At 39.0% G+C, this 12,080-nt stretch overlaps 1 protein-coding gene across 8 annotated transcripts in view; it reads left to right on the top strand.

The window, feature by feature from the left end:
- The window catches only part of ATRNL1 (attractin like 1), a 1,086,620-nt gene that overhangs the window by 436,710 nt on the left and 637,830 nt on the right, over positions 1-12,080 (top strand). For all 8 annotated transcript variants that reach the window (XM_073354269.2, XM_073354267.2, XM_073354264.2 and 5 more), the window contains one exon: positions 1,266-1,359. In XM_073354269.2, coding sequence (XP_073210370.2) covers positions 1,266-1,359 — 94 coding nt within the window. The remainder of the gene's footprint in view (positions 1-1,265; positions 1,360-12,080) is intronic.

The following is a 12,080-nucleotide window of genomic DNA, read 5'->3' as shown; positions in this document are numbered from 1 at the left end:
TTATTTTGTGTGTTTGTTTAAGGGGGACATATGGTGTCTGGGTTCTGTGTTATAGGGCACTGTCACAGGAATGAGCTTTCTATGTTGTTCCTTATCTACAGAATAAGACCATTAAAACTCGCTCCCTCTGCCAACAAGAAAAATAGCACTTCTATAATAGGATTGTAAAGTGGCAAATAAACTTTTATTACATGTAGGTCACCAGTTAGTATTATATCCATACTCATGAAGAAGACGACGATGCATAAAATCTTTTGTTTTGGTTGTAATTAAAACTTCTGTGACAGCAGGATCTGATCTCTAGATAGGTTCAGAATTACTGAGGTGTGTTCAAGGAGAGTTTTAAGCATATTATGAATATCACTAGATGGTTGTCTTGTCTAGAACACCCTAATACATTACCTATAGGACTTTGTGATTAGATTGTTGCAACACACACTGTACCAGGTTACCAAGAGGCAACTCCATTACCTGCAGATATTTCAGTATCTTTAATCACAATCTGAAAGGGTGGGTAGGTAGGATTCAGTCTTCCTAAGGGTGTGCTCTTTGACATCCTATTGAGACCTTACATTGACGTACCACACACCTCTTAATGAAATTCTTACATCCTCTGTACCACCTTACTTAACCTGCAGGGGCATTTAAAGGCAGAAGAGCTCTTTGTAGTTTTGCCTCTAGAATGTTCTTATTTTGAACCATAGAAATAGTATTGTATCAAATTAGCCCTGTTCAAGTGGGCCTTAAAAGCCTTAAATTTACTAAATTTTTGTCAAATGTAACTGACTTACAACATTAACTGGTATGGATACGTTGCATGTGTCTTTTATTAGAAACTGGACAAAATTCTGGTCCCATTCAAGTCAATGGGAGTTTTGCCATTGTCTTCAATAGTTCAGGATTTTACCTCCTATACCTAAAGATTATTTTTGTTAATGTTTAGTAACGTATTTGCCATACTGTATACCAAGTCACATTAAAATGATAGACTCTACTGACTCCTCTGAAACCTTTATTATTTATGTCAGTAATCTTTAGATAAAATCTCCCTAAAGGCACATTCAGACTATTGAGTTCCCAACGCTGCAGAATATAAATTAAATGATCATCTTATTGATATTAAAGGGGTTCATGATGGAAATACTAATACTTTAACCACACCTTCTCTGTAATGCATTTAGGATATAACATTAATATCCATAAAAGTACATTTAGTCATAAGTATAATATAGACAGTTAAATCTCTTTCCTTTTTGACTTTATAGCTTGCACATGCAGTGGACATGCAAATATTTGTCACATGCAAACAGGAAAATGTTTTTGCGCAACGAAAGGAATCAAAGGAGACCAATGTCAACTGTGAGTACAATTGATTGTAGTCTGAATTTATTTTAATTTATGTCTAAAGGATAATTAATTTTGTATTTTTTCCATTTCCTTATTTGCTGTGAAGTGATCTCTAAATGATTTATCTCCTTAATCTGGTCACCCTGAACATCTACATTCCTTAGAAAAAGGCAAAGTTAGTTTCTCTTTTTAAAGAATTACTTCATAAGTATTAATAACATTATGCAGCCTCCATAGCTTTTATAGTATCCTATAAAAGGAGATGGCTGGAGAATTATCAGTAGCCTTGTGCTGTTTTATGTGCAATTTGATTCAAAGTCCAAAATATCTGTGGTGCTAGGAGCTATATTACATATCTTTAGGTCAGAAACTACAGTAATTAGATTTTTAGAGTTTCAGAAACATTTTAAGGGGGACAGTGCTTCAGACATTTCATCCACGTAATTAAATATTGAACAAAAGGAGTACATAGGCCTTTAGCTTTGGAAAGTGCAGTTAGCATTCTAGTTTTTATACTGGAAATCAGTTGGATAGCTCATTGCTGAATAGGTCTTTAACATTTCAAGTAGTGCAACTCTGACTGGTCCACCGTGCTTGCTGAAATAAAATACAAATTATGCTAAGTAGTTTTTTCTACAGCATGACTCAGATTCTCCTTTACTCAGAAAGGTCATACCCAATCTCTCTTTCAATTCATGTGTTTCTTAGTTTAAAAATATTTTGAGTTATTTTGCTTTTTTGAAAGGAATATTAAAAATAAATGATGTCATATTTCTAACCAGGTCAGATTTATTCCTGTTTCATTCTCTTCTCAGTTTTAATTTTCAGGAAATTAGCATCTTGTCCCAATGGTAATTTGCAGTTGTTTTCCTTTCAGAAAACAGAAATGCTAAAGGATAAATAGAAACTGTTATGGAATTATAATAGTCTTCCTCTATTTTTGTGAAAACTGAAGAAAATGTGCTGTTTATCTTTGCTTTATTATAACCCCAGTTTTAGGAACTGAGTCCTATGGGTGTTATAAAGTGATACTATTTTAAAAAAAGTATTATGTAGTCAGTGGAGAAAATGAATTATACTGCACTTTTTTTCTCTTTACTGTACTTCCAAAAAAATCCCTTATTTTACATCTTCTAAATTATCTAATCTGTATATTTTAGCTATTTATAGCATGCCACTTGCCATAATATACAGACATTACTGTCCATAACCATCTTGTCTGCAGAAGTTAGTTCTTCTTATGGCTTCCAAGTAGTATACGTCAAAGTTTATAGGACAGCATGTTTTTCTGCAGGATTATATTGAGAAAATAGTTTAACTGGGAAACATGCTAGATAAAACTGGTGACTACATTTAACCAATTAAGAGTCCTTCACTTGGTCATTGGAGTTGCTGTATCAGTATCCAGCAGATTTTCACAATGAAGACTCTGTGATCCACATTTGCTCAGGGGAGGTGAAAATAAACCTTCCAGCTCAGACAGAGGAAGAAATTGTGATCAGTTTATTTCACTGGAAGCCAGTCTTGGATTTCAGTGATACATGGATTTCAGTGATACATGGATTTCAGTGATACTAAAATTTTACTCCAGTAAGTGATCCAACGGTGAGTGCGTTATTAATATAAATGTGTGCATAGATAAACAGGGAGCCGTATACTAAAAGCAGAGTGTACTTAAGAAAAGGTAGTTAATTATTTTTCATGCAGTCAGACACCTCAGTCATATTGTAGTGTTAAATATAATTATTTATTAGTATTAGTATAGAGTCAATAGGCCACAGTCAAGATTGGCGCCTGATTGTGCTCGAAGCTGTAAAATATGGAGCACATGAGTGTTTCTGTCTTGAAGTACTTACCACCTAGGTTAAGAGAATCTCGGTGGGAGAAGAAGGGAGCTGTGTGAGCTTGGACGAGGGTCACAGTAATTGGAGCATGAGATCACATAGACTAGCAGGTTTCAAACTGATATCTAATACAGGTTGAACCTCTCTAGTCTGGCACCCTGGGGACCTGACTGGTGCTGAAACAGAGAATTTGCCAAACCACGCTGAGGTGAATAAACGGAACAATGCTTGCAATGCTGCCTAGCCAAGGCTTACCAGCTTTCTTCATAACAAAGTGTTAGTGTTGTTACAGAATTTTACTGTATTGGCACAAGCAAGTAAGTAGATAAAGCATGAAAGACATAAAATAAAACCATGCTGGACCAGAGACTGCTGGACTAGAGGTTCAACCTGTATATCATGTATTTATCACCAATGATATCAGAATTCCTAATAACTACCGATCTAGTAATTATCAAAAAGATATGGTAATAGAATTTACACCTTCTTGATGCAAAGATTCAAGGTACTTAACGTGCTACATTAAGATATTTTCTATACCACTTCTTTATTCTAAGCTGTCGTTCTGCTTCAGTGACCTGTGTGCATTTCCTTTGGTGGGATAGTACTCTCTGTCAATGAACTCGTGGAACCTTCTTCAAATACATGTCCATTTTGGGATGTGCTCCCCCAGCAACCTGAGTTCTCTCATCACTATCAGAGAAAGCAGTGCTGTGTTTATTGATTTCCTAACTCTAGTAGGTTTTGTTAGTTCTATATAGTTATAATTTTTGTTTTCATGTTTAGTATTAATAGTATAGCATATCACATATTCATAGGTTGATATTAGTTAGCCGTTCCCATCAGCCAGTGACTTTTTAGAGCTCTTGTCAAAGGCATCTGGCTCACACCATCATCTTCATAGCAGTTCTTTAGTTCTTAGGGCAGGTAAAGATGAACCTTGTTCCTTTTGAGTGTTATGGTTACTTTGAGCAGTATCCAACCCCGAATTCCCTGGCAGCTTCAGTAGGTTTGGACAGGAGAACATGTGAAAACAACACATTCCACTTCCACTGATAGAGAGCGGTCAGGAGAGTGGATTTTCTGTGCAGTAAGGCATATTCTTTGGGCTCCCTGCTTATATGGGCTCAATCTGTCATCCACTAATGGGAAGATACTAACACTCCATAGTTAATGCCTTGAATCTATCTGAGGTCTTGCCTTATAAGCAGAGAAAAGCATCAAAGAAGCTGGTGCCAGAGGACCACGTCTGTATTGTTGTTCATGTTTCTGTGCAAAAAATGTGCTGATAGCTATAATGCTTCAACAGTACTCCTGGTTTTGTTTGTCTGGCTTACTGCAGAAGCTCAGGCTGAGAGACAGACAATAAAGATTAGGAATACATGGTCGGTTTTCATCATAGCTAAAAGTCAAGAGTGGTATTGCCTTTTTGACCTGAGTGGTTAGCCAATTTTCTGGATCCTTCAGGTTGTTTCAGTTAGACGAGAAATTGATTATGAAGCCAGGTATTTCTTTGATGTAGTCATTTACAAAGAATGTACAAAGTCCTGTTTCCTTGAATACAGTAGGAATCAAACAGGAAATAGTTTCTTTTGTGCACAGTTCCAAGCTTCTTTCACTAAACACTCAGTCCAAAAAGCCCTCCCTCTAGACTTTTTCTCAGGGCCACACTCCAGTTCTTCTTCGGGCTGTCTCCTTAACTTTCTGTACCTTCTGTGTCTGTGGTGTTTGTCACTGTTCCTCACCAACACATCTTACTCATTTGGTGGCAGAGATGTCTGACATATTGGACCGTTTGTGGTATCTGAAATCCCAAGGCCTGTGTCCAGCATCCCTGCAGGTTACTTCACTGCCATCTCAACTTATCATCAGCCATTACAGGGAATGATTGTGTTCTCACATCCCACAGTCTCCAGATTTCTGAAAGGACTTAATATTACATTCCCTCATTCCCTTCTGTAAGACAGCGTGCTTCTTCCTTGGACTTGAACGTAGTCCTCAGTAAAATGATGGGACCTTCTTTCAACCCCCACAAAAGATTCCTCAGTAGAACACCTGTCATACAAAACTACATTCTCAATAGCCATTGCTTCAGCTAGAAGAGCTACAAGATCTTATGGCCAACCCTTGTTACATTGTTGTCTGTAAAGACAAAAAGTGGTCCTTCAACTTCATCTCAGCTTGAAGCAGAAAGCCTGTGAGTTAGTCAGTATGTATCCCTTCCTGTTTGTTTCCCTAGACCCCATGTTTATCCTGGAGAAATACATCTGTGTACCCTTGATGATAAAAAAAACCACCCTATGCTTTTATTTACATAAGACTAAACCCTTTTGAAATAGGAACAGGCTATTTGTAGTTTATGGGGAAAGATGCAGGAGGAAGATGCAAGGGAGAGCCCATTGCAAAAACACCCTACATAGATCAGAGTATACTTTATGCTTTCCTACAGTCTAGCTAGGATACAGTTCCCTGAGGGCTAAAAATCCATTCCACCAGGGCCATTGCAATTTTTGTGGTAAATCTTAGGCAGATACCCACAGCAGAAATTTGTAGTGCAACCACTTGGTGTTCAGTACATACCTCTACCAGGCATCATTATTTGGATTTGGCATTGTGCTCCAGTGTGGTGCTACTGTCCATGTTTCAGTGAGAACTCCTGGCCTACCATCCACCTGGGCAGTACCACACTCACTGGTCTCCCTCAGTGGAAATGGTCAGAGGCCCTTGAAATAGAAATAGAGGTTACTCACCAGTAACTTGTTTGAGAGTTGCCTTCATGCATTAGCACTTCCTGCCCACTTCCCCTCTACCTCAAAATTCTCTATATAATCAGAAGATACTGAGGTAGTTGTGGAGTTGAACTTCCTTATAAAGCTTCAGACACTGAATATTCAGTGCTTCAAGGATGTGTGACCCCTCCTTTCCTCCACATAGACACACCTCTGTCCGCAAGAGTGAGTGCACAGAACAACTCTCAAAGACTAGCATTTATTGGGGACTAACCTGTCTCTTCCTCCAGTTTTAGATCCCATATTTATCCATAATTTTTATATTAATATATAATATAGAAAGGAAAAGGAGTACTTGTGGCACCTTAGAGACTAACCAATTTATTTGAGCATGAGCTCACGAAAGCTCATGCTCAAATAAATTGGTTAGTCTCTAAGGTGCCACAAGTACTCCTTTTCTTTTTGCGAATACAGACTAACACGGCTGTTACTCTGAAACCTAATATAGAAAGGGCATCACAACACAAGTCCCCCTCCTCTGAGGCTAACTCACTGCTCTGCTTTGGCTTTTAGAAAGTAGTAGAGTGAGTTAATAGGCTGATCTCAGAATTGTTCAAAGCAGTACATAGGGTTTATCCATCAATTGGCAATAATGGAAGTTGCACAGCTAAATCCCTATGCACCACTTTAATAGTTTAGTGGTGAGTGTTGCATGAATGAGCATATGGTGCTCTGGGGCATGTGCACTAGCCCTTATTTGCCCAACAGTCTCAAAATACATTATATGAAAGGAACTCTAGTTACAGTTGTAGTTTGATTGACTTGTATAACTTTGAGTCAGAATGTCATATTCGTTTTGTCAACCTTAATAGTGACTTCTAAACGGAATAACCTGTATGTTGAATGTTAATATAAACTGAGTAAATTTTGTTACAAAAATTCTATGGCATGAAGTTTCTATCCCTATCAAAGCCAAATAGGATTTGAGCCATTCTGGGCTTCAGGCACTTGGGACTAGCGTTCTTTGAGCAGAGAATGTATGTAACCAACTGGTGAGTAGTATCGGGGTTAGCCATGTTAGTCTATATCCACAAAAACAACAAGGAGTCCGGTGGCACCTTAAAGACTAACAGATTTATTTGGGCATAAGCTTTCGTGGGTAAAAAACCTACTTCTTCAGATACAACTGGTGAGTGTATGTTACAGGTCCAGTCCTCAGAGGATATACATTATTACAACTCCCAGCTACAGAACCTTTGCTCTTTAGATAGAGCTATGGCAGTTCATACCTTTAGCTCTGAAAGTCTCAGGTTCAGTCTGCAAAGTGTCAGCCAAGAGGGTGGCCATGACAGCTGAATATCACAGAGTCGTTTTACTGAATCAGCAATGCACTGTGGTGCTTTAAAATGAAATATGTACTGTCAGGTATTTTAGAGCTAACATTTAAGTTTTGTTTAAAATATGTATTTTACAGAATTAAAATGTCTTAATGATATTTTGTTTTAAAATTGTGAAAAATTTATTTTTGGTTTGTTTTTAAGCATATAGTTTCTGCCTCCTAAGCGCTGCAGCATTTTATTAATGGATGAAAACTATGCTATTAGATGAAATTGACTGTTTTGCTTTTGTTGTTCAAGGTGACTGGATTGAAAAACATAAAACAAACAATATAAATGATGAACAATACATTAACATTTATTAAATATTTCATTTGTTTTAATAATGTAATGTGCTATTAATAAGTCAGGAGAGAGAGATATTAATACACGACGCTATGCAACCTGAGCTAAAAGACCCAGCTCTCAGCCAAGGCTGTAGCAGGCTCTTCGGTCTCTAGTTGGCCAGCCACCACTAAAGGAGTGCCACACTGAGCTGGCATGGCTTATCTAAGCATTACAAAACCAAAACAGGGAAATAATCTCTCTGAAGTACTTATGTCTTCCATTACCATAGTATCTGAGCGTCTCATAATTTTTACTTTGTGGGGTAGGGAAGCAATAATTTACAGATGTGGAACTGAGGCTAAGTGGCTTGCCAATGGTCACATAGGAAATCTGTGAGAGAACTGAATCCAGGTCTTGCAGATCCCAAGTTAACAATCTAACTCTGCTGGACCATCCTTCCTCTACACATGAAACAAACCTCTGCCCTAAAATATCACTGAGTATGGCTTATTATGTTACACTTAAAACAGATCCATATCTAATGTTTTCAAACATTTTACAGGTTAATGTGTGCATATTTCAGAAGTATAATGCTGCTGTTGCTAAGAGAAGACATTACAAGCAGCACATGGACTGATGCCTACAGTTAATGTTGCCCCACACTTTCCATTATAAGACCTTGTTTTTAGTTGTTTAACTGTGCCAATAGTGTGGTTTGCCCATGTTAAAATATTTAACAAACATTTCCTTGAGTAGCTCTAGTGCCTCCATGCTTGGAGCCAGAACTTGAAATTTGGCAGTCGGGTCGCTGTGGTGTCAGGGATGTGCCTTTCGCCATCCCTCGACAATCAGCCTCATGTTGGCTGAGTTATGAGCCTCGGAAAATCTCAGTTCACATATGCTCAGTAGAGACTCAGTAGAGTTTGGTGGCTAATTCCTCTGAAGATTAGAACTCTGTGGGTGTGTTCCATTCCAAGGCTAAAAGGGCTGGGGGCAATATGTTCCTTGCCATTGCGTCTGTGAGCTGTCAGAAGCTACTGTGTTGCTGGGCACAAGAACTGGGAGCAGGGAGACTCGTGCACTCCGTGCTCCTGCAGCACAGGCAAGTTAGGCAAGTAGGAGGAGGAGGAGGAAGTCAGTTTGACAGGAATCCAGAGATGTGAGGAACTGGGCCTAGAGGTAGGGAGCCGGGAGAAAAAGCTGAGGTGCAGGACTGGAACAAGCCTGGGGATGGACAGGAAGCCTTAATACTGGTATATCCACATTTTTGAATGCAAGACTTTGCAACTTCAGTGTTTCTTTAATGTCGCTTTGTGTAATTATAGTAAGGGTGAATATAACAGAACAGACATGGTTCTTATGTAAAGAAATACATTATTAACCATTTAAAAGCCATTAAATACCCAAGCAATTCATTTGTGTGCTGTCATATTAGTTCCATAGAGACAAGCCCTGTTGTATTTACAGAGAAGTGACTTAGATATCAAAATACAAATGATCAATATAGCACAGTTTTTAATTATTATTTAAATAATACAGGAATCTGTATATAAACTGAAGTAGAAATTTATTGATTGCATTCTTCTGTGTCCTGATCTTAAATAGTGATAAGAGCTCAAATATTCCTTAAAAGATTAAAAAAATATCCTGCAAAAGCTTGTGGGTTAACCCCTCTAAATAACAGCTAAAGACAGGACAAAATTTTACTTGAGACTCTAGGTCAAATTCATCACTTCATTGATTTTACTGTAGCTTTGTCCACTTATGCCTGAGTAAATTTGTCCTTCTGTGTCTCCTGTCAGAGTTGTGTGTTGTGGAAACAGGAAATGGCAATCATCTAACAATACCACTTTAATAGGAAATTCCTCTGTGAAAGAGAAGAATAAAGGAATCTGAGAGATACATAATTTAATAAAACAGGTTCTTCTAGTCAAGCAGCTTTTTTTGTTTTCTGGTAGAGAATAGAATCAATTTAATACTAGTTACTATGGTGATTGGTGTAATTCTGAAATGAATGTAAGTTAATATATGTAATATAGAGTATTATTTGTATACTAAAAAACAGTATCTTTTTTCCCTCTCTTGTTTTTTCCTCTTAAGAGTTTCCTTTTTTGTTACTTTGCTGTTGAGGGTATTGAGTTCTGTTGTTGATGATTTGACATAAGGCAACTGCTTCCGATTCTCCCCCTCTCCCTTCTTAGCACAGTCCTGGGACTTTCTTTTTTAATTGAAAACTCGCTGTCCTCTGAGATGGCCATCGATTTTGTTCTATAAGCTAGCTAACAGATGGTTCTATGGAGATTTCCAGCTAACAGCAGAGGTGAGAGGAACACTTAACAAGACAAGTTCTTTATTTTCTAAACGAGTGATACTTAGACCTCAGCGGTTCAGAAGCCATATTAGCAGTCAGCATTACCTAGAAGAGCCACAATAGTGTGAATTCATTGTTTAATTTACTATGGTACTATATATTCATATTTAAACAGTATGACAGAAGAAATGTTTAATTTGTGTGTGTAAAAACCTTTCAGTGTCCTAGAGCCCAGGTCCCAGCCTGATCTCAAATGTCTACACCACAGTTAAACAACCCCTTAGCCCTTGCCCTGCAACCTTGAGTCAGCTGGCATGGGCCAGCCGTAGGTTTTTAATTGCAGTGTAGACATACCCAGGGTCACAGCTAAATACAAGGGGGAACAGATTGCTTACCATAAGTAGTTAACACACATTTCAAGGGACCATGCAAGGCGAAGTGGCCTGTTAACATCTCTCCAGTCATTGGAGGGGCGGGTGGGGGGGAGATTGAGATTGGTGTAATTAGCCATAAATCCAGTGTCTCTCTTCAGTCCATGGTGTTTAGTGTCAAGCAAAGTTATGAGTTTACAGATGCAGGCATTATATACTGACACATGAAGAAAAGGGAGTTACCTCACAAGTGGAGAACCAATGTTGACAGGGCCAGTTCGATCAGGGTCAGGGTAAATGTAGTCAACTCCGAATAATTGATGAGGAGGTGTCAATTCCAGGAGAGGCAAAGCTGCTTTTATAATGAGCCAGCCATTCCCAGTCCCTATTCAAGCCCAAATTAATGGTCAATTTGCAAATGAATTTTAGTTCTCCAATTTCTCTTTGGAAGTTTCTCTTTCTGAAGTTTTTTTGTTCAAGTATAGCTACTTTTAAATCTGTTATAGAATGTTGAGGAAGATTGAAGTGTTACTCCTACTGGCTTTTGTATATTACCATTCCTGATGTCCGATTTGTGTCCATTTATTCTTTTATGTAGGGACTGTCCGGTTTGGCCAATATACATGGCAGAGGGGCATTGCTGGCACATGATGGCATATATAACATTAGTAGACATACAGGTAAATGAGCCCTTGATGGTGTGGATCATGTGGTTGGGTCCTCTGATGGTGTAGCTAGAGTAGATATGGGGACAGAGTAGGCAATGAGGTTTGCTACAGGGATTGGTTCCTGGGTTAGTGTTTCTGTGGTGTGGTGTGTACTTGCTGGTGAGTATTTGCTTCAGGTTGGGGGGCTGTCTGTAAGTGAGTGTCTGTGAGAGTGAGGGATCGTTTTCTACGATAGGGTGTAGATCGTTGATAATGTGCTGGAGAGGTTTTAGCTGGGGGCTGTACGTGATGGCCAGTGGTGTTCTGTTATTTTCCTTTTTGGGCCTATTCTGTGGTCGGTGATTTCTGGGTACCTGTCTCACTCTGTCAATCTGTTTCCTCAGGCGGGTATTGTAATTTTACGAATGCTTGATAAAGATCTTGTAGGTGTTTCTCTCTGTCTGAGGGATTGGAGCAAATTCAGTTGTATCGTAGGGCTTGGCTGTAAACAGTGGATCGTGTGATCTGTCCTGGATGGAAGCTGGAGGCATGTAGGTAAGTATAGCGGTCAGTAGGTTTCTGGTATAGGGTGGTGTTTATGTGACTATCACTTGTTTGCACTGTAGTGTCCAGGAAGTGAATCTCTTGTGTGGACTGCTCCAGGCTGAGGTTCATGGTGGGGTGGAAATCGTTGAAATCCAGGTGGAATTCTTCAAGGGCCTCCTTCCCATGGGTCCATATGATAAAGATGTCATCAATGTAGCGCAAGTAGATTAGGGGCACTAGGGGACAAGGGTTCAGGAAGCATTGTTCTAAGTCAGCCATAAAAATGTTGGCATACTGTGGGGCCATGTGGTTACCCATAGCAGTGCTACTGACTTGAAAGTATAAGGTGTCCCCAAATCTGAAATGGTTGTAGGTGAGGACAAAGTCACAAAGCTTAGCCACCAGGTGTGCCGTGGCCTCATCAGGGATACTGTTCTTGACAGCTTGTAGTCCATCCTCATGTGGAATATTGGTGTAAAGAGCTTCTGCATCCATGGTGGCCAGGATGGTGTTTTCAAGAAGATAACCGATGCATTGTAGTTTCCTCAGGAAGGTGGTCGTACCTTGAAGATAGCTAGGAGTGCTGGTAGCGTAGGGTCTGAGGAGAGAGTCCAAATAGCC

The sequence above is a fragment of the Lepidochelys kempii genome, chromosome 7 (genome assembly GCF_965140285.1).
Source record: "Lepidochelys kempii isolate rLepKem1 chromosome 7, rLepKem1.hap1, whole genome shotgun sequence".
In the NCBI taxonomy this organism is placed as follows: Eukaryota; Metazoa; Chordata; order Testudines; family Cheloniidae; genus Lepidochelys; species Lepidochelys kempii.
This window is presented reverse-complemented; position numbering and strand designations above follow the sequence as displayed.